At 55.6% G+C, this 21,938-nt stretch overlaps 1 protein-coding gene across 1 annotated transcript in view; it reads left to right on the top strand.

Moving 5' to 3' along the window:
- NPHP4 (nephrocystin 4) overlaps positions 1–19,887 on the top strand; it is a 142,652-nt gene extending 122,765 nt beyond the window's left edge. Inside the window, exons 19-30 of the mRNA XM_017856029.1 lie at positions 1,958–2,083; positions 4,719–4,924; positions 7,244–7,470; positions 8,202–8,388; positions 9,415–9,498; positions 14,811–14,967; positions 15,581–15,666; positions 16,251–16,336; positions 17,436–17,607; positions 18,182–18,361; positions 18,680–18,823; positions 19,308–19,887. Coding sequence (XP_017711518.1) covers positions 1,958–2,083; positions 4,719–4,924; positions 7,244–7,470; positions 8,202–8,388; positions 9,415–9,498; positions 14,811–14,967; positions 15,581–15,666; positions 16,251–16,336; positions 17,436–17,607; positions 18,182–18,361; positions 18,680–18,823; positions 19,308–19,448 — 1,796 coding nt within the window. The 3' untranslated portion in view covers positions 19,449–19,887. The remainder of the gene's footprint in view (positions 1–1,957; positions 2,084–4,718; positions 4,925–7,243; positions 7,471–8,201; positions 8,389–9,414; positions 9,499–14,810; positions 14,968–15,580; positions 15,667–16,250; positions 16,337–17,435; positions 17,608–18,181; positions 18,362–18,679; positions 18,824–19,307) is intronic.
- The last annotated feature ends 2,051 nt before the right edge of the window (positions 19,888–21,938 follow it).

The raw sequence follows: 21,938 nt of genomic DNA on the forward strand, positions 1-21,938 counted from the left end.
GAATGAAATTCTCCTGGAAAGAGATGGCTGGGTAAGTGCGCCACTGGCCTTTCTGGTTGCCAGCTGGGGTGTGGGAGGAGGCAGTCAGCCTTCCCATCCTTCGTGGTGACGGCTGTGAGCATGGCCGTCAGAACCTGGCCTTGAGAGCCGAATTCTCAGCACAGGTGAGCAGGCAGCTTGACCCCACGTTTGCTGCCCAGTGAACTTTCAAGCTGCCTCCAGGGACGGCGCTGAGCCGGGGAATTCTGCATCTGTGCTTGTGCTTGTGCACAGATGGGAGGAGGCGGCCAACGTGCCAGTGCCTTTGCCACAGTTGCTTTCGGCTTCAGTTTTGGAAGAACTTATGAAGACTGAAGCAGGGACAGATGACCAAGAACATCTCCAGCCTGCAGGAGGTGGCAGAAAGGCCAGCCCGGCTTGGACTGAGATCCAGAGAGAGAATTCAAGATGACCAAAGGAACTTAAGAATTGGGAGAATGTGAGTTCTTTGAGGGCAGCAGGGACTGTTTGCTGCTGTGTCACCAGCTTTCCATCCATCTGTGAAGCGAAGCTCTTCTAGAAGTTTTCTAGAGATTGACTCCAGGCTGTCTGTGATTTCTCAATCTAACCTCTCTCCACCACCACATCGGGGCCTTTTTGCCCTCAACAGCCCTTTTTGGGGGCCGGTCTGCTGTCCCGCCAATGTGTTTGGTGTCACCATCTGCGATTCAGTATCTGGCTTTTGGATCCTTTCCAGAATCCAGGCGCTGTTCGCTGGGGTGTGGAGGGGCTGGACTCGGGTGGAGCAGCTCGGAGACCTGCCTGACTCCCTTGGGAGGACGGGCGCTCCCTTTCCAGCCTCAGCTCAGAACCATTCTAGAGAGACACCTCCGTCAGCTCTGGTTTTGTCACCGGGTGAACCTGGGTTGGACGGAGGATGTGGCACCTCGGCAGGCGCCTGCACGTGGGCATGCTCCCAGCACTGGGCTCGTCCTTGGAAACAGCAGCTCCTGACGGGCAAGAGGGGAGGGAACCTGACGCAGCAGGTGAATCTGCCAAGGCTGAGGAGGGACCTAGCCAGTGTGGAAGCCCCTCCCTCCCCTGGGGCTGAGGGTGGGCAGAAGCGAAGGGATGCAGAGAGGCAGGCAGCCCGGGGAAGGGGTTCCCGCTTTTAACAGCTCCCAGGAAAATGGTGAGGACATCCCAGGCCCGAGGACACTCAACACTGCCTCGCTGGAATTAAGGAGATTGACGACACAAGCATTTTGCGCGCACCCTCGGTGCTTCATTTTGGGACACAGCTTCGTTGGCGGTGCCCTGCCTCACCCCTTGGGGAGGTAAAGGCCACACTGAGGTTGTGGGTCCCATCCTCACAGGAGAGTGTGCCGTGGGCAAGCAGGCTTTCCCTAGGATACTCAGGTTTGCAAGTTCGCAGGGCGCCACACCCGCCAGCCACAAGACACACCTGTCCCGAGGCCACACTGCTTGCTCACCAAAGCCTTCTGTTACGAACACAGCTCTGGTGAAGGCTCCAGTTTGTGGGGGCTCTTTCACCCTGGGTGTGTGTGGAGTCAGACATTTGCACGTGTAAATGTACACAGGACTCTCCTTGAACAATGTGGCCATCAAGAGGCTGAGATTACAGTTTGTGAGGCAGCCCACCTTGCGACCCAGAGATCCAGAAGTAAGAATCCGTGTGCAGCTAACTGTGAGTGCCACACGCTTTCGTTCATCACCAGGAAATTGTGGCTGTTGCTGACATGGCAGGAGAATGAAGACCCAGCTGAAAGTTCACAGCAGAACGAGCTCCCACCTGTCTCTCAATTGCAAAACATTCAAAACAGAGGCGGTGGGGCCTTAGCATGCCAGGGTGTAGATGGGCCATTTGAAAGCCAGAACTGCTTGTGTGGTGGGTTGATCTGTTTCATCAGATTCTCATTTGGGGTTAGTGGCTTATGTTGGGATGTTTTTCATTTAGGTCACCTGTGTGAACAGAAAGTGAGAGGTTGTAGCACATTGCCACCGTCCAGATCTCGGGTCATCTCAAGTGATGGAGCCAGCCGCTTCTCTGGAGGCAGCCTCCTCACAGGTGGAAGCTCAAGGCGTGAGTTGACACTGTTGGACCCATGTGCGGGTGGGTCATGAGTGGTGGCTGGGAGATGGAAGACTGTGTGTGTGTGTGTGTGTGTGCGCGTGCACCATTCGTGGTGCTGTCAATGCCCCTCTGCATCTAGGATGGCATTGTGCTGTCGATGTGCAGGTGGGTCGTGAGTGGCATGTGAGAGGTGGAAGGCTGCGTGTGTGTGTGTGTGTGTGCACACGCACCTGTGCATGTGCACCATTCATGATGCTCTTAACGCCCCTCTGCGTCTAGGGCAGGACTGCACTGTCCATGTGCAGCTTGGTGCCCTGGCTGGATGCCCCTGTGGACCTGCAGGCCCCACCAAGCCACCACATTGATCACACCCTAGTGCTCTAGGCTGGGCTCTGCAGGTGACTGCGCTGTTTGGAGAAGTGGGAATCCTGCCAGGGGCATTTGTGTCTGGTTGGCTGCTCATCTGCAAGGGAAGGAGAAATGGAGAGAAGGTCAGAATGAACACAGACTGATTTTCAAAACAAGCTGAGGTCCCCCATGTTGTGAACAGAAGAGAGAAGCCAATTATGGAGCTTGGGAAAGACCTCGTTTTGAGAGAGAAAGACCTGGGTTAGCTGAAAATGTGTTTCACAGCAGGGAGGCTCTGAAGTTGTTCTCTCCCCTTAAAATTTAAGGCCTCACAGACCTGAATATAAAGTACTTGTCATTTGAATTACAAGTGGGAAGTGCTCTTTAAGGAGCATTTTTTCCAGAGGTTGCAGATCATCTTGTGTGAATTCAGAGCTGCCGTGCGCTTTCGTGTGTTGCTGGGCCTTGGAACTGTGGCTTGTTAGAGGTGGGAGGGGCCGTTGAGTTTCATCCTGCAATGCTCCCAGGAACTCTGGGTCAACTTGTACGTTCTCCCTGGGAGCAGACATGAGGGGCTCAGAGAGATTCATGATCCAGGCAGGGTAGAGTGTTCTGGGCCAGCTTCCTCATTGTAATTTTGAAGAAACTGAGACGAGGAGAGGTCAGGTGACTTGGCCAGTGCCATGGCTAAGGGGTGAACTTGGCTTAGAATCTGGATTCCCTGCCCTGGGGTCAGTGCCCTTCATCCTTAGCTGGTCCTGCAGACCACCTAGAGTATGATGGAGAAGCAGCTCCATAGAGAGAAGTCCCTGAGCTCTAGGAGCCCGGCTGAGGTTATTGATAAAACCCTCCCTCCAGGTGCAGCAGGTCAAGGGCTCAGCTGTCAGGGAGCAGGAACCCAGGACTTGCTGAGACAGTCAGAGGCCCTGAGGTCAGTGATCCTCCAGACCCTGTTTTGCTCAGAACCGGCATAGGAGGTATTCCTTAAAAGCACATGTCTCACCCATGGGGCAAGGTTCTGCAATTAGCAAGTTGCACGAAGTTTTAAGAAGGTTCTCAATGCTTCGTGCCTCACCCCAAGTGCAGTCTCATGGTCACTCTGTAACTTCATTTCTTGTTTCACTGGGACCACGAGAGGTATTTGTTAGGGTGATGCAATGTGAAAACTTGAGCTCATGATAAACGCCCACCTGCCCAGGCCCCAGGTCCCTCCACTCACGGCTGTGGCTGCAGGTATCTCAGACCGAGCCTATGCCTGAGAGCCACTCGGGGCATCTGCAAAGCAGTTCACTGCCTTTAAAATTGAATGGTGGTGGGGGACCTGACAGTGGCACCTGTTTCCTTGTGAGGAGTCGGGGTCACATTGCTGCCCACTGTGTGGAGGCTTCTGCAGGGGATGCCAATGCCCCATACAAGTGGAACCAGGCGGGGAGAGCTCAGGCTGGCGTTGGTTTCCTGTGGGAAGTTTCTGCTGGTGCCAGAGAGTGAGGAAGGACCCAGGCCCTAAGCTGGGGCGCCCTTCAGCTGCCCTGCCTGTGCCGGGCTGAGCGATTGTCTGGGAGTCTCATGTGTCAGCCTGTGGCATGGCCACATGGTCACCTAGCACAGTCCCACCCGACACCCTAAGCTCCGGCTCTGTGTCAGAAGGAAGGGCCTGGCCCATCCAGTAGTGGCTGAGCCTTTGCCTACCAGTGCTTGACCCTTTTCAGCTTCTGTTGGTTTGCTAAATGAGTCATTGTATGTCCCTGGTTTGAGTAGGGCCACCCCAAAGGAGGCGGGCTGTCCTGGGGGCCAGGCAGTCCAGGGGCAGCCAGGGCGGAGTTGAGAGGAGGAACTTGGGGACCAGGCCTGCTCTGAGCTTCATCTCTCACTACCTGCTAGCTGAAGACCTCCTGCCAAGGGGACAACCCCTTACCCCCATTCCTGATCCGAGGGACTGAGGCTGGCAGCCTTGGGTGAAGGCATTAGTAGGCCCTTTAAGATCCCGAGAGCGTGGGCTTCTAGAACATGGCCATCTTCCCCTGGAAAACCCCCTGGTGGTGTGTTGATAGTGTTGGATCTAAGGACCAGAGTCAGAACTGCTTTTAATTTGGAGGCTGAGGAAAGGAGGAAATGCTGTGGAAACCAGGGTCTTTATCTGGATCTCAGAACTCTGCAGATTGGAGCTACAAAAAGCATGAGCCGCGCTCTTGAGCTCCCTCCCTGGACAGGTAGTCCTGGGAGGCCTGCCCCCATGTCTGCTCCTGGAAGGCAGACACTGCACGTCCACCCGACTCCCCCTCTGACCCTTTCTCAGGAAAACACGTGGTGCAAGCGCAGAAGCTGGCGGACGTGGACAGTGAGCTGGCCGCCATGCTGCTGACCCATGCCCGGCAGGGCACAGGGCCCCGGGACATCAGCTGTGAGTCGGATGCCACCCGCAGGCGTAAACTGGAGCGGATGAAGTCTGTGCGCCTGCAGGAGGCCGGGGGAGAGTTGGGCCGGCGCGGGACGAGCGTGTTGGTGAGGGTTTGTTCAGCTGTCACTGTCCCATGGTCTCCATGCAGACCGAGTCACTGTACACATCTCTCCCTGCCTCCCACATGATTCTCTCTTACCTTCCTCCCGAGTCCTAGGGACAGAATATAAGAAATCGGACTTTTTCAGCCACTGGGGGAAATCTTTAAGTGAGAATTATCTGGAGAGCTTTTACTAAAAGCCATTTCCTGGGCGTTAGCCCTGGAGATTCTGACTTGGGCAGATTGGTTTGGGCAGGACTGCCGGAGCCTGGATTTGAAGAAAGCTTTGCCTGTGAGTCTGAGGCTTCCCCGGGTCTGGGGACCAGAGCCGTGAACAGCTGACATATCCTGGGTTATCAGTGTAATCATTCTGGCTAGAAAAATTCCCCTTTTTGGCCGGGCGCGGTGGCTCAAGCCTGTAATCCCAGCACTTTGGGATGCCAAGACGGGCGGATCACGAGGTCAGGAGATCGAGACCATCCTGGCTAACACGGTGAAACCCCGTCTCTACTAAAAAATACAAAAAAACTAGCCGGGTGAGGTGGCGGGCGCCTGTAGTCCCAGCTACTCGGGAGGCTGAGGCAGGAGAATGGTGTAAACCCGGGAGGCGGAGCTTGCAGTGAGCTGAGATCCGGCCACTGCACTCCAGCCCGGGAGACAGAGCGAGACTCCATCTCAAAAAAAAAAAAAAAAAAAGAAAAGAAAATTCCCCTTTTGGCTGAAAATCTAAATAGAACTATTAATATTTTGCAACTAAGAAATAGTAGGTGAGAATGGTTGTATCTCCTGGGTGCGTAGAAGTTGGGAACCACAGGGGCCTCGAGAAAGGTCTCCTGAGACTCCCCTTTGCATGCAGGGAGGCCGGGGTCTGAACAGAGGTGTCACTTCTCCTGATGGTAAACTCAGCAGGGCCGTCACTCAGCCTCCCGGCCAGTGAGGCCTTGGTGCTCAAAGGTGGATGCAGACGCCTCGGTCCCTACCTAGGCTCAGTTCAGTCTGATGGGGTGAGGAACAGGCATGGTGAGAGGACATGGGGTGGGGAGGCCTGGGCTGAGCCTGCAGGACTGGTGGGCTCAGTGGTCAGGGAGGAGGGAGGGACTAGACGGAGGCCAGGGGTAGGGCCAGGGCATGGCTGGGCCTCCTCCCAGGCCTCAGAACACCCACCCCACCTCCCTCTCTCCCTTCCTCCCTCATCCCAACTGGCAGGGCTTGAAGCTGTGGCCTCTGGAGGCCCCCAGCCTGGATAACCTTAGCTCTGTCAGCATGAGCTTGGAAGTGAGGAGCCACTCTCAGCCCTAGCCCTGTTTCTCATCCTAACTCATGTCTGGCCCCATTGTCCAGCACAGCCTGTCAGAGGTTCAACTCCTGAAAAGCTCTGATGATAACTTCTGATGGAGGCCCCAAGTGTGAAAGGCCCAGCTCCAATCCCCCTGGCAAAGGAAAAGCCAAAGCTTTGGAGGTTGGAAAGTGAATGTCCAAAGTCGTTTGAGTCAGAAATCAAATTTTGTCCTCACCTTTTGAGTTAAATCCTGAAAGCATTCAAGTCAGTCCATCTCTCTGACGCCTCAGCCTCCTCTGTTAGAGAGAAGGTTCCCAGCGCCCGGCCACAGCGGCTTCTTGGAGTAACTTAGGCTGGCTGACTCTCTGGCATGGGGGTGGCCCCTTCTAGGCCTGAGATCTTGCAAGGCAGCCTCTAGAGGGCCTCACTTTTTCTTGTAAGGCCCACAGGAAAAACAAGCCAGTCTCCAACCTGTAGAACCCATGTGCACTGGCTAAGCCCCTTGAGTCCCTGGGGCGTCAGAGCAAGGGGGTGGCTGAGCCTTGCTGAGGCAGCGTGCTGCTTGCCTGGACTCTGACCCGGTGTGACCGAGACTCTGCAGGCCGGGGGCATGTCCCCTCCTGTGGACTCTGGGCCCAGATAGGGCTCCTGACATTGTGTTGGGGACCTGGCTGGTGAGGCCTGTCACCATAGTTTTGAGGCCATTCTTTTCTCTTGTTTGAAACCACTGTTCCTAATTCTCCACTGTACGGGGGGCCAGGCTTGCGGCTGTGAAGAGTCTCTCAGGAGCAGGCAAGGGTGCTGTGTGGACCTCCATGTCGGGGACACAGCCAGCAGATCTCTGTCCAGCATTGCCTGAGATCCACGCCTGGGTGGGGCTGGCCAGTTCCACCCAGACTACATGGTCAAGGAAGCGGGTGGTGGTGGCGATGCTGGTGGAGAAATGTCCTGTTCTGAGATCACGGGTGGTGGGCGGCCAGCAATAGCCCCTCGTGGAGGAGAGTGTGCCTGGGACCCTGTCCGCCCATGTCCTCTTGTCCGCAGGCCCAGCAGAGCGTCCGCACACAGCACTTGCGGGACCTACAGGTCATCGCTGCCTACCGGGAGCGCACAAAGGCCGAGAGCATCGCCAGCCTGCTGAGCCTGGCCATCACCACGGAGCACACGCTCCACGCCACACTGGGGGTCGCCGAGTTCTTTGAGTTTGTGCTTAAGAACCCCCACAACACACAGCACACGGTGACCGTGGAGATCGACAACCCTGAGCTCAGGTGAGGTCTCAGCAACGCCCATCCTGCCCCAGCCCAGATCTGTGTCGGGTGCAGCCGGCTCCCCTGCTGAGCTGGCTTGAATTCTGCCCGAGAGCCGAGGCGATTCGGCTCCTCTCTCCCACTCCTCTGAGCACTGCTCTTGGTGGGTGGGACGCAGCCTCCTGTGGGCCTTCCTGGGAAGAACTGTCCTGACGCCTGGACACTGCCTTCCCCAGTGTCATCGTGGACAGTCAGGAGTGGAGGGACTTCAAGGGTGCTGCTGGCCTGCACACGCCGGTGGAGGAGGACATGTTCCACCTTCGCGGCAGCCTGGCCCCCNTGCGGGACCTACAGGTCATCGCTGCCTACCGGGAGCGCACAAAGGCCGAGAGCATCGCCAGCCTGCTGAGCCTGGCCATCACCACGGAGCACACGCTCCACGCCACACTGGGGTCGCCGAGTTCTTTGAGTTTGTGCTTAAGAACCCCACAACACACAGCACACGGTGACCGTGGAGATCGACAACCCTGAGCTCAGGTGAGGTCTCAGCAACGCCCATCCTGCCCCAGCCCAGATCTGTGTCGGGTGCAGCCGGCTCCCCTGCTGAGCTGGCTTGAATTCTGCCCGAGAGCCGAGGCGATTCGGCTCCTCTCTCCCACTCCTCTGAGCACTGCTCTTGGTGGGTGGGACGCAGCCTCCTGTGGGCCTTCCTGGGAAGAACTGTCCTGACGCCTGGACACTGCCTTCCCCAGTGTCATCGTGGACAGTCAGGAGTGGAGGGACTTCAAGGGTGCTGCTGGCCTGCACACGCCGGTGGAGGAGGACATGTTCCACCTTCGCGGCAGCCTGGCCCCCCAGCTCTACCTGCGCCCCCACGAGACCGCCCACATCCCCTTCAAGTTCCAGAGCTTCTCTGCTGGGCAGCTGGCCATGGTGCAGGTGCGGGTGTCAGGCACACAAGGAAGTTGCATTTGGCTGACGACAGTGGGAAATTGAGAATGCTTCCAGTCTCCACCAGTGTCCCTCCCGTGCCTGTGGCAGATGGACTAGCCTTCGGGCTGCCATCCACTCCCCTTTGTGCTCAGTAAGAGCCCTGGCATGTACACTGAGAGTGGCAACCAGCCGCTTCTCTTTTCCAGCCTGATGGGTGTCGGGCTGGACCATCTCCTCCTAATTTTCTTTACTGGGTTGGTTGTTAGGGCTTCTTAAAGCCCAGTGAATCTAATGGATTGACATTTTCTAGCATCTTCTTTCCAGTTAATGTTGTTTGGTCCCTTCCGACTGCAGCACTGGCTGCTCTATGCAAGATGCAGCTTTGCTGGCATGTGTGTGGGGAGCATGGGTGCAGGGAGCATGCGTGCAGCAGGTGTATTTGCAAGAGGTATGTGTGCAGGGGGGATATGTGAGGCGTGTGCAGGAGGCATGTATGCGGGGTGTATGTGAGGCACGCGTGCAGGAGTGGTGCGTGTGGGGGTCTGTGTGTGTGTGCAGGCATGCAGTTGTGTGCAGGCGTGGTGTGTGAGGCTTGCCTGCAGGGGGTGTGTCATGCCTGGGTGTATGAGGCAGGCATGGGCATGGAGTGTGTGTTTCAGCTTTTGACCTTTTGGGGTCAGCTCTCTAGGGTGATGGTCATCGCTTAAGGTGGACTTGAGATGTCCCTAGAGGCTCATTCACAGGGTTCCATGCTGGCTCTTGGGAAGGGCTGTGAGGACAGCAGGTGGGACCTCAGGCCTTTGGCTTCAGGCAGAGCTGGGTTTCCACCTGGGATCTACTGTTCCTTTGCTCCTGGCAGCCTCAGCCTTCTCTGGCACAGTGAGGCCGGTTGGTGATGGTTGCTGCCCGGAGAGTCAGTGTGAGAGGAGGCTGGTGGCTCCCAGCTGGGTGGCAGTGGTGTCTCTAAGCACAGGTGCTGGTCACCTAGTTGGTGTCGCTCCCTGACCTGCTTGTGCTGATTGGTTCCTTCAGGCCTCTTCTGGGTTGAGCAACGAGAAGGGCACGGACGCCGTGTCACCTTGGAAGTCCAGTGCAGTGCCCACTAAACACGCCAAGGTAAAGGGGCAACAGAGGACAGACTGATCTCGGGGCTTCCAGGGTATTCCCAGGGCCTGAGCCTTGTGTCCTTCTCTCCCCTCCTGGAGGGGAGGGCTGGGGCCAGGTCAGGGCAGGGGTGGTATGGGCCTGGGAATGGCCTTCTCCATGTCCTCGCTGGGCAGGGCAGCTCCGTCTGGGCGCTGGCACAGCCTGCTTGGTGTCTGGTGGGAAATGCCTCCTCGGTGGCCGCCTTCTCACAGCCAGGGCTCTCCGGGTGTGAAGCCGCGGTTCCCATGGTGGCTGCCACAGCCTGTGGCCACTCTGTGAGCCTCACACACAGCATTCCCTGGTGTGTGAATGTGTGGTGTGGTTCTTTCTGGAAATAAGACTTAGACTTTGGTTATATCCCTTGCTAAGTGAAGGCCGTGTAGTAAGGCACCTGCTTCTCAGTAGCTGGCTGAGACATTCGCAGGAGGAGCTTGAGACACTGCTGCTTTATGGCAGTTTCTGAAGGTTTTTCTTTATTCGGTAGAAACATGCCTTTTGTAGTTGGGAAGTGAAAAACAAAATGCAAAAGCTTTGGTCTTTCCTACACCTTGCCTGGAGGACAGAATTCAGAGTTCAGCGCAGTCCCGGCCTGAGGCTGTGGGGTCCCTGTGGCCCGGGTCTCACTGTGGTTGCAGCCTGGCCCTGTGTGTCCACCAGGCCCCATCACCAGTGAAAACTTGCTTTATTTTATTTAAATGCAGCCACAGCTTTGCCTTGATCTAAGGAATACATCTGTTCTTTATTGAGTGCTCTAGGTTAATACCTTTTCCTTACATGTGTGGGAAGTCCCAGCCATCACATCCTGTTGCCAGAACTGTTGGGAGGAAGGTTTTCCTCTGCTAGCTTAGGTCTGAATGGCAAGGCCTGCAGGTGGATGACAATAGACAGAGGGATGGGAGGAAAGATGCGCCTTACCATCGTGAGCCGTGACAGCATTGGGAAGTGAGTAGCTTGCCGAATGCCCAGAGGTCGAGGTTTGTGTTCCAATGTAGCATGAAGGGGGCGAGGGCCACGGCCTCCATGGGAAGGCAGGGGCGTTCTGTTGTCTCTTTGTGCTGTAGGTATGGGCAGTCTGTGACCTTCCTGGAATTTGCAGGATGCTTTCACTTTCACATAGGGGGTTAATGGCAGCTGCATTTTCAGGAGGCTGTGCACTAGTCAGATAAGGGAAGTTCAGATAAAGATTTCAGGTGTTTTCACCTTAAAATAATCTTTATGTCAAAAATATCTCTTCACATGAATTTGGAGTTCGAAGGGAAATCCTAGGCATTGTGTTAGTTTACCCATAATTACTGCAGTGTGTATCTCGGACCGATGAGGACTTTTCTTTTTATCGTGACTGCATGCTGTCATCGCTGCCCCCGTCAACACGGATCTCAGCATCGTCTGCTGGGGCTCTAAGCACGGGCCTTTCTACAGCTGGTGTGTTTGGGTTGGGACCCGCTGGCCTGGAGTGTGCCGCCTCTGGAGTTGCTCAGTGGGCAGGTCACGTCGTCCACGAAGGCCACCCACAGAGGCCATGCTGGCTGTCACCGTGCTCAGGTGCTGATGGCCTGTTGCTGTCACCCGCTTCTCCCTCGTTCGCATCCAGCTGAGGCTCCTGGCCCACACGTGTTCCATCCAAGGTGAAATTGCAGTCCTGCCATTCTTCCTGTGATTTTCCTACAAACAAGAACTTTCCCCATCAGTGGTTTGGTTACCCTAAAATCTACTTTGTATTTGAAAGTGAGGATGAATGTTAGAATCATTCCCTTTATTTTTCAATTTTCAAATAAGTGAGCTGCGTCCTAGCACCCTCCAGAGACAGTCCGTGTTTGTGGTGTCTCGTGATGGACACCTGGGCTTTATATTTGTATGTCTCATCCCATGGAGGCTTCACTCTTAGATGCTGGAACTGCCCTCTCTCTGGCCACTGCCATCCTTTTCAGGTTAACTCCTGTGCCTTTTTGTTGTTGTTGTTATAAAAAGTAGTTATTTTGAAATAATGTAGAACTTAGGGAAAAGTTACAGGAAGAGTGCGGAGGCCCCACATGGGGTTTTCCCAGCCTTCCCGATCACTGACCTTTGCCATGGTTGCCTCACTATTCTCTGTTTATGCATTTTTCTTGAACAATTTGAGAATAAATTATCAGGTAATGCCCTTTACTCCATGACACTTCGAGCTGGGTTGTCTTGAAAATAAGGCCACTGTCCTCTACAGCCAAGGCAGAGCCATGAAAATTAGACACTCCTCTTCTGTCATCACAGGCCCCGTTCACATTCGCAGATGTCCCAGTTCTTGATAGACGGCCCACCCAGTGGCCCCCAGCAGCCCGCTGCCCATGGAGTCCCTCTGGCGTGGCTGTGGCTGTTCTGAAGGGCATAGGCGGTTATGCTGCAGGGTGTGCCCAGTGGGCCTGGTCTGGTGTTGGTTTCGGTTAGACCCAGGTTTGGTTAGACCCGGGTTCGGTTAGACCCGGGTTCGGTTAGGCCTCGGTTCGGTTAGACCTGGGTTCGGTTAGACCCAGGTGATGCACTTGGGACAGGGACTCCACAGACATTTGCTGTGTCCTCTCCGAGCATCATACTGTGAGGGACACCATGTTGCTTTGTCCTGTTACTGGCGATGTTACTGTTTCCATTCAGTTAAAATGGCATCTGCCATGCTTTTTTCCTGTAATATCAATTAAGAAATATTTGTGGCCGGGCGTGGTGGCTCAAGCCTGTAATCCCAGCACTTTGGGAGGCCGAGACGGGCGGATCACGAGGTCAAGAGCTCGAGACCATCCTGGCTAACCCGGTGAAACCCCGTCTCTACTAAAAAATACAAAAAAAACTAGCCGGGCGAGATGGCGGGCGCCTGTAGTCCCAGCTACTTGGGAGGCTGAGGCAGGAGAATGGCGTAAACCCGGGAGACGGAGCTTGCAGTGAGCTGAGATCCGGCCACTGCACTCAAGCCCAAGCTACAGAGCGAGACTCTGTCTCAAAAAAAAAAAAAAAAAAAAAAAAAAAAATTGTGTCTAGTAATCAGAAAGTCATGAGTAAGTGTCTTGTTGGGAGATACTGAGGCCATTCATATACCCTCTTCTTCATCAGACTTCTACGCACTAGGTCTCAGTGTGCACTGATGACCACCCCGAGTTGGTAGTTAATGGGATGCTTGCCTGCTGTGGATTTTCCAATTCCATCATTCCTTCTCTGTCGATTACTGGTATTTTAAGTAAGGTAGAGCTGTGCCTTCACCCCATTCATGTATTTACTTTTTATATCCTTATGAACAATGAATTTCTATTTTATTCATTTTGTTACTGTTTATTTTGTTGCTCATATCCATGTTGTCCCTGACTAAGGAGGGCAGCCCCTTCAGGCCAGCTCCTGTGTCCTGTTGATTCACCCCTGTCCTCCTTTGAGTCTTTCCTTACTGCCCAGCACAGCAGGATGCCCCAGGCTCAGCTTGCATTTCAGGAATGTCAGCCATTTAACTAAGGTTCTTTTGGTTGGAGAATGACATTTAGAAACCAAGATTTGAGTGCTAGATGTACTCAGTGCTACTGGGATGTCACTGCTGCTAGTCCCTGTCAGCAGAGAGACCTAAGAGGTGTATGCCTGTATATACAGATACATATACATATGTGCATATCATGCATATACAATGTATAGATGTGTGTGTGCATGTGTGTGTGTGTATGTGCATAGACTACTGTTTCTAGTGTGCTAAAGACTATGAATTTGCAGCAGTTCTTCCAACACCAGTTCAGCATCACGGGTTTCTTCTTTCCATGTTTGTAATTCCCATTTCTGCTCGTGAGAAACCTGGCTCCCATTTGGTTGACTATATTTAGTTGTTTGCCTAATTTCCTCTGTATCTAACCAATCTGCTGACCACACTGGCCAAATCCCTTTGGCTGCGATACCACTGGCCACACTGGCCATCTTTGTGTATGTGTATATTTCAAAACATCAGTACCAACCGGGGATAGACACTATCTGTCAGTGCAAGATGTCTGAAGGTGCATTTGTCCTTAGGTCCTTTGTATCCTGTGATTTAAATTTCCTTAAAGAATTCTTCTCTGGGTAGTTACAGCACCAACTTGATAGAAGGTTAGATTTGTTTATTTTTAATACATTGACACTTCTATTTATTTTAGTTTTCAAAATTAAAAACATTTAAATCAAAAATCAAACTATTAAGCAAGATATATTTGGAAGGATCTTTTCATTCCTGATCTGCCCCACTGTCTCCTTCTCGATGTGTGCAGATGTGAAGTGTGTGCATGTGTGTGTGTGCACGCATGTGTGGGTGGTGTGTGCATGTGTGCGTGCATGTGTGTGGATACATCCGTGTGTGTGCATGTATGTCTACATGTGTGGGTGCATGCATGTGTGGGTGGATGTGTGTGTGCGCATGTGTGCACGTGTGTGCATGTGTGCATTTGTGCATGCGTGTGTGTGCACACATGGGCACATGTGTGTGTATGCATGTGTGTGCATGTATGTGCATGTGTGGGTGCATGCATGCGTGCTGTGCATGTGGCGCACATGTGGGCTGTCCATGCATGTGGCGTGTGATGTGGGGTGCCAATATGTGGGTGGATGTATGTGCTGGCGCATGCGTGTGTGCATATGTGCATGGATATATGTGCATGTGTGGGTGCATGTGTGCATGTGTGAGTGCGTGCATGTGTGTGAGTACATGTCTCTGTGTGTATATCTTGAAACAAATACAGCCTTTTTATCAGTTGTCGAAATTAATACCTCTTTAGACAATATGGTTTTTAATGAGTAGCTCTTTTGAAACCAGGGAAGTTTCTATTTCTAACCCCTTTGGTATAGGCACAGCCTCTTTTTGACATCTGAAATCAAAGAGCTTGTGCTGACGTGTTTGGCCACTAACTTGGCCCCACCACCACCCACCCCAGGACCTCCTGGCCTGACTTGCTCACCTGCACGCGGGGTGTTGGGAGGTGGAATCATGGCGGGAGTAGTTTTGACTTAGGACTGCAGACCTTCTCCACTGGCGTTTAAGAAGTGTGCCGTACCGGAGAGAAATAACGGCAGCGTGGCTGCTCGGGTGCCCTGTGCTGGGTGCCAGGCCAGACCTTGCTTAGCGGTCCCCTCTGGTAGGGACCTGCTGCTGCAGACTCAGTCCCTGTCTTTGACGATGCCCAACCCTTCCCCCATCATGGCAGTGGAGGGTGAGTGGGTCGTGGCGACAGTGGAGATACCTGTGCTGTCTAAGGAGGGACGAGAAGCTGCTCAGGAGTGTCGTGCCCGTCCCAACGCTCAGCGTGGCCTCCTCACAGGTCTTGTTCCGAGCGAGTGGTGGCAAGCCTATCGCCGTGCTCTGCCTGACTGTGGAGCTGCAGCCCCACGTGGTGGACCAGGTCTTCCGCTTCTATCACCCGGAGCTCTCCTTTCTGAAGAAGGCCATCCGCCTGCCGCCCTGGCACACGCTTCCAGGCAGGTCCTGCACTGACCCTGCGGCCCACATGTTGCAGGCTCACCTGTTGGAAGTAGGCACCTCCTGAGGGTGACAGATGGCCTCATGGCTTCATGCCCTGGTTCTGTTAGAGCAGCACGTGGGGCCTGGGGAATTTTCTCTCCCTTTATGGTTTGAGATGGTGTCCCTCTTGCCACCTCTGAGATGACTAGGTGCGCATTTGCTGGGTGAGTCCGCTCTTCTAAAAAATCCCAGCTCCGCGGCCCAGGTCCGGGCATGCCTGGAGGAACACCTGCCTCCTCACCTGATGGCCCGCGTTTCCGGTTGGCGCCCCTTACAGCAGAGTGCAGGCTTCCCTGCTCTAGGGAGCTGTGCTTTCCTTTCTGTGGCCCCTCGATTATTCCCTGCGGAGGTGGCTGCAGCAAAGCGGCAGTGGGCTGGACGGGCGGTGTCCGCGCAGGGAACACAGTGCTCAGATGCTGTCCTGGGAAAGGTGGCAGCGCCCGGTTCCCCAGCAGGTGTCTTGCTGAGCACCTGTGATGAGCCTGTCCCGTCCTATAGTATGTAATGTGTGGGGCCGTCTCCACACAGGCCGGAAATGTGGAGGACTCTTTGACATTTCCCCTGCTCCAGGTGCTCCGGTGGGAATGCTTGGTGAGGACCCCCCAGTCCATGTTCGTTGCAGCGACCCGAATGTCATCTGTGAGACCCAGAATGTGGTAGGTTGTGTTGTGGCCCCGGCTCAGGCAGATCCTTCCCAGCGAGTCTGCGCCCCCATCGTCTTCCCTGCGGGGTCTCCTGGGAGCCTCTTCGTTTTAGGTTTTCCGCTAAGTGGTTTCTTTTCCAAGGTACTAAAGGGCTATTTTGACATCTTTATGAGAGCTTTATGAGCGTGTTTTTATTTTTTCTACTAGCAGATCAGCTCCTTGATCATCTGAATTTAAATTTTAAAAAGGCATGAAGCAAAGTGAATAAAGTGAATGGTAATTAAGGCACATATTAATTACCATTGTGTAAAGGATAAGGCAATAATTGTGTTATGACCAGTTAGGAAACTGGATAAAATCTCCTGTAGAATCTAATTATTGAGATCCTTGTAAAATCAGGAAGCTAATGATTTTGTCTTTGACAGTGAACAGAATAGTGAATTCTGGCTGGTATAGAACATGAACAGATTTGTTTTGGGAGGGGCTGGTCCTCACTCTCTGCGTGCACTAGTCACACGGATTTAGGGGCCAGACTGGGTTTGGCAGAGCTGGGCAGTGGGCTGTGTGCCCTGATTTGCTGCACATCTGGTTGGCAGAGCCCGGGGGAGCCACGGGACGTGTTTCTGAAGGTAGCTAGTGGTCCGAGCCCGGAGATCAAAGACTTCTTTGTCATCATTTACTCGTAAGTGCACAGCCTTCGGGGACCCAGGGGCAGTGGCAGAGGAGAGGAGGAGGCAGGCCTGGGGCTACTGGTGGATTGAAAGTGGGCTTGGCCCCTTCCTAAACTTGGGGGAGCTGTTGGGCCTTCACTTTGTGAGGCGGGATTCTGCTGCGAGTTCCAGGGCTAGCAGGGGCCTGGGGAAGGCATCCTGGAGGGGCACCTGCAGCCTGAGTGACTTGGGACGCAGCCTGTGCCTACCAAGGAAGGACACGAGTCAGCCTCTGTCTCCAGATAGTGCCAAGGGCCACCCAGAAGCCGCTGTTACCTTTTTCTTGCTAAGTCCCTAGGCCAAACAGCATGAATGAAGCTGTGGTCCCTCCTGCGGAGAGGGAGGACTGTGGTGGAATTGCCCGTCCCTCTCCTCCAGGCTAAATGACCCGGTCCCTTTCCCCTCCCCTCCTAAGTCGGATCCCCAAGTCCTGTGAGAATCCTTTCAAACTGCTGTGAGCTGGGAGATTTCCTGCAGTGCTTCTGAGGACAGGTCAGGGGCTTACCTGCACGGAGTGCCCACCAGAGGGTGAGGGGCCACGTGAGCACGTCTCAGCGTGGCTTCCTCGTGAGCCCGTGAAGATGCCTCACCCAGCCCCATTTTATTAGGAAGCGGCAGCTCTTGGCTCTGAAATGCTAACAGGGGCTTCCTTGCTCAGGCCGGCATGACCTCCAGCCCCACCCTGGCTCCTGAGTGGCGCTGCTCTTGGCTTTGCCTCAGAACCCTGTTGGGCGTGGACACTTGTCCAGGATGTGTGTTTGGCTAAAGCGTGCCTTGTCATTTGTTTGACATGTGGTTCCTAAGCACCCTCGTACCAGGTGGCATCCTGGGTGCAGACAAGTGGGGCCATCGGTCAGCCCTGCTGTGCCCTGAGAGCCTCTGCTGTGGGTGGGAGGGGGGCAGCTGGGGCGGAGCCACCAGGCCGCAGCTCTGCCTCCTGGGGCCTGGTCCTCTGGGGCTTTCCCTGCGTGGCCTTCTGTCTGCCCACACTCCTGGCAGCCCTTGTTGGCCTCTCGTGGGCTGGTGCTGAGTCTTCCGGGACAAGTGCAGATGGCTCCTGTCCCACTGCAGGGATCGCTGGCTGGCGACACCCACACAGACGTGGCAGGTCCACCTCCACTCCCTGCAGCGCGTGGATGTCTCCTGCGTCGCAGGCCAGCTGACCCGCCTGTCCCTTGTCCTTCGGGGGACGCAGACAGTGAGGAAAGTGAGAGCTTTCACTTCACACCCCCAGGAGCTGAAGGTACAGCCTCTCCGGGGGCTGTTCTGAGTCTCTCTCCAACCCCAGCGGGAGACGGGCAGTGGGCATTCAGCTGGAGCACAGTGGGTGGCCCTGACGGCAGCTTTTCCAGCACCTCCAGTGCTCAGACTCTGTTACCAGAGGCTTCCTGGCAGTCGCCTTTCGTTAGATGTGCCATTGTGGGGCGATTGACGTACACACCAACCCCAAAGGCCAGTGTTCAGAATTCCTGCTAGGTAAACGGTGACAGGAGCCCTGGCGTTAGTGAAGCCACAGTTAGATGGGGTGGGAGGGCAGCCCCTGGTGCCACCAGCTGGCCAGGGTTTTAAGCCCCAGGATGGCTCCAGTTCTCTTTCTGTGGAGGCAGCACTTAGGGAGTAATCACCATGTAGGAGGAGGGACTTGCCAGGTGCAGGCCCAAGTCACAGCCACAGTGATGTCAGGGTTGGTTGTGGCCTCAGATTCGACTGCCCCTGAACCACCCATGACCTTGGGCTCCCCTGGCTAATTGGCCAGGAGCCCCTTGCTTGCACACCATGAGAGGCTCTGCCCTGACCCGCCTCTCTTGCTCTTGAAGACGGACCCCAAAGGTGTCTTCGTGTTGCCGCCTCGTGGGGTGCAGGACCTGCATGTTGGTGTGAGGCCCCTCAGGGCTGGCAGCCGCTTTGTCCACCTCAACCTAGTGGACGTGGATTGCCACCAGCTGGTGGCCTCCTGGCTCGTGTGCCTCTCCTGCCGCCAGCCGCTCATCTCTAAGGTCTGTATGTGTGGCAGGCACAGGCTGAGGGGATGGGGGCTCAATACCGGGGCACTACAGGACCCCTACTTTGGTCCTGTGACTCGGGCTACCTGGATACAGAGTTCTTACCCAGCAGGGCTGGCTGTGCGCGTGTTTGCTCCTGTGCTGTCTGTCTCCCGGGTGGAAGCTCCAGAGAGCGTCTCTCTGATCTCTGGGGGGTTCTCCAGTGTCTGGGGCCATGCACGGTGCACAGTAGACTCAGGGGATACTTGGAGGAAGGGCTGGTGGCTGTACCCGTGAGTGACCACAGTGTCTCCCTGTCCCCTCTCTCCACAGGCCTTTGAGATCACGTTGGCTGTGGGCGAAGGGAAGGGTGTCAACAAGAGGATCACCTACACCAACCCCTACCCCTCCCGGAGGACGTTCCACCTGCACAGCGACCACCCGGAGCTGCTGCGGTTCAGGGAGGACTCCTTCCAGGTGTGGTGGGGCTGTGCGTGGGACTCCCAGGGGAGCCCTGGGAACCTGAATGGAGGGCAGTTAGGCTGCATTTAGGAGTGAGTTCCTCCAATCACCAGCAGTCTTCCAAAAACCCCAGGGCGGTGACAGGTGCCCTGCCATACTTGGGTGGGCCCGTTGTCTCTTTAGTAGCTGGAGATTTAGCTGAGTTTCTCCTGAGCGTGGGAAAGGGCGATGTGCCCAGGGGTTTTCATGGTAACGTTAGACAGCTCAGTCTGGAACATGAGTGTGGCTCCGAGTCCGAGTAACGCATCCCTCTGGCGGAGCACCGGTTCCCATCCTTGTCCCAGGCGCTGAAGTCAAAGGCAGACCTCGGATGCACCCCGCAGGGCTCCCCCACCTTGTCACCTCCCCTTGGAAATACACATGACCATGCAGAGAGGTTGCTGGTGAGAGTGTGGGACGGCCCGGGGGTGGACGCTGGGATTTGGATGCTTATTTCCAGGTTGCGGGTGGAGAGACCTACAGCATCGGCCTGCGGTTTGCGCCTAGTCTGAGAGTCGGGGAGGAGGAGATCCTGATCTACATCAATGACCATGAGGACAAAAACGAAGAGGCATTTTGCGTGAAGGTCATCTACCAGTGAGGGCTTGAGGGTGACATCCTTCCTGGGCCGCCTGGCTGGGGCCTGTCTGCCCCTCCTGCCCTGCAGGCCGTCCTCCCCGCCTCTCCTCAGCCTTTGACCTCAGGGCCCACCACTTGGCTGAGGAAGCAGAGAGCACGCGCTGGTCATTTTGTAGTACCTGCGTCCAGCTTAGCTGCTGCTGACACCCAGCAGGCCTGGGTTCCGTGAGTGTGAACTGCGTGGCGGTGGCTCTGGCTCTGGTGCTGCCGTCTGCACACGTGGGACCCTCATTATCTCTGTTGCTCAAAATATATTTTATGAATCATCCTAAATGATAAAATTATGTTTTTCTTACTGGATTTTGTACAAACATAATCTATTATTTGCTGTGCAATATTTTGTGCGGGTATTATATCTATTTTTTAAATTGTTGAACAAAATACTAAACTTTTACATGTCATCCCTTGGCAGTTTTCTTGAGTGCTGTCTGCTGGCGCAGTGTCAGAGGCTTCCTGTCTATAGCACAAGCCCGGTTTCTCCTTGAGGAGACATGCTGGGGCCAGTCAGGGAGCCCACGCCGTCTGTCCTCATGGAGAGGCTGCTCAAGCCTGCCCCGGGTGGGGGCTGAGACCCCGGCTCTGAGACGGCAGCAGTTGGGTGGAAGTGCAGGGGGCGGAGGAGTGGAGGGTGGGCCACACCGAGCGGTGGGCTGCGGGCTGCGGGCTGCAGGTCAGTGCGAGGGCCTGGGCCGGGCGCTCCCTCCTGCTGCAGAAGCCGCCCCAGCGCTCTGATTGCAGGACCCCACATGCCTCAGGAAGGGATGTGCTTAGAGCCATTGGTCCCACGGCCACATCTGTGGCAGACAGTAGGGTGGGAGTGAAGGGTGACCTCCGTGGGGACAGTCGGTGCCGTGGGTGACCATGGCAGGTGACTTCTCAAGATCATGGTTAAGGAAATAGGTCCTTCTGTGTTCCTAAAAGGTCTCCACACCCCACAGATGTGGGCACGCGTGGGATAAAGGTGGCCCCTCCCTAAAGGTAGCAACCCCTTGTTTGCCATTTTCGGCGCCGGCCACATCCCTCACCTCCTGCATCTGCCACGAAGCTGCAGGAGGAGGTTGGGATTTTGAGGCTGTCGGGGAGGGCGCCGCCGCCTCTGCTATCCCAGCTGCCTTCATCTCCTCCACTGTGGCCAAGCTGAGGATGCCTCCTGGACTTCGTCTCAGCTCCTGCACCTGAGGTGCTGGTGAACCCTAGATGGGAACATCCTGCTGGACCAGCAGAGCTCTGAGAAGGCACTCACGCAGCCCCGGGTGCCTCCTAATGGTGCCTCCTCAGGGAGGTGCGTGGGGCACTTTCACCTCCGCCCCCTCCATTTCTAGGTGGCCTGAGAACTGGCTGCCTCCCCCACCCCTGCAGAGAGACGCTGCCTGCTCTGAGGGTCCTGCTCTTCGTCACGTGGGTTTTCCCCCCGGGAAGACCAGACAGCAGCTGCTTTTCCTGGAGAGGCGGATCTCCCAAGTCCATTCGGTCCTTGCACAGCGGAGGGACCTGCGGCGCTCCCTGCCCGTGTCTGGTCTGTAAAGCAAGGACTCAGAAAGGTCTTTCAGCTGCCACGATGCCCTACAAGGCAACAGCAGAGAGCTGACCAAGCCTCCAGGGCTCCCACCTGTTTGAGATGCTTCGGTAACACGGCCCCCACCCCAGCCTGCCGGGCTCTCGCATCTGCGTTGTCACCCCCACAGCACAGGAGGAAACCACAGCGCCAGATGCAGGAGGTGCCCCCCAGCCTCAAGGAGCAGGCAGGCAGCATGTGCCCTCCTGAGCAGGACCAGGCTGGCCTGTGGGCTGGAGAACGCAGGGACATCCCTCGAGCCCACAACGAGAAAGCGGCCTGGCCTTTGGCGAGAGAGATGCCATCAGCCAGCGAGGCTCCATTTGCCACATGCTCCTCACACCCTTATTCAACCCGAGTGTGGACAGAGCACTCCCCTGGTCGGGGGAGATGGATGCTGCCCGCCCCAGGACCTGGCTTTCTCAGGGGCCCAGATGATCACACAGGGACCCGTTGTGGTCTGCCGAGGGTCTGAGGGGAGCAGGGTGAGGGTATGAAGAGGGGCTTTAGTTCAAAGGAGGTTGGGCCTCTCCACATAGGAGGCAGCGGAGAGAGGACGGAGTGGCAGGGGCCCTGCAAAGGGGCAGCAGGGCAGGAGAGGTTGGAGAGGGGCCTCAGGGCTATGCCAGGGCAGGGGGTCATGTGGGCCAGGGGAGGAGCTGGTGGACTGGAGTGGACAGGTACTGTGTCTCATGAGTCCCCCGGCCCTGATCCCAGCCCTCCGTCAGCATGGAGCCCTGTCCTTGTGGGGGGCGGCAATGCCGTGGCTGCCTCGCCTCCATCCCGCAGCCCCCACTCTCAGTGCTCGTGGTGCATGTGCCTCTTGCTGGCTCCCTGAGGCTGTGTTGAGGCCTGGGACTCCTTCACAGCTGCCTACCCCAGAGGGCTCCTTCCGCC

The sequence above is a fragment of the Rhinopithecus bieti genome, unplaced genomic scaffold (assembly GCF_001698545.2).
Source record: "Rhinopithecus bieti isolate Rb0 unplaced genomic scaffold, ASM169854v2 scaffold_40368, whole genome shotgun sequence".
Taxonomy (NCBI): domain Eukaryota; kingdom Metazoa; phylum Chordata; class Mammalia; order Primates; family Cercopithecidae; genus Rhinopithecus; species Rhinopithecus bieti.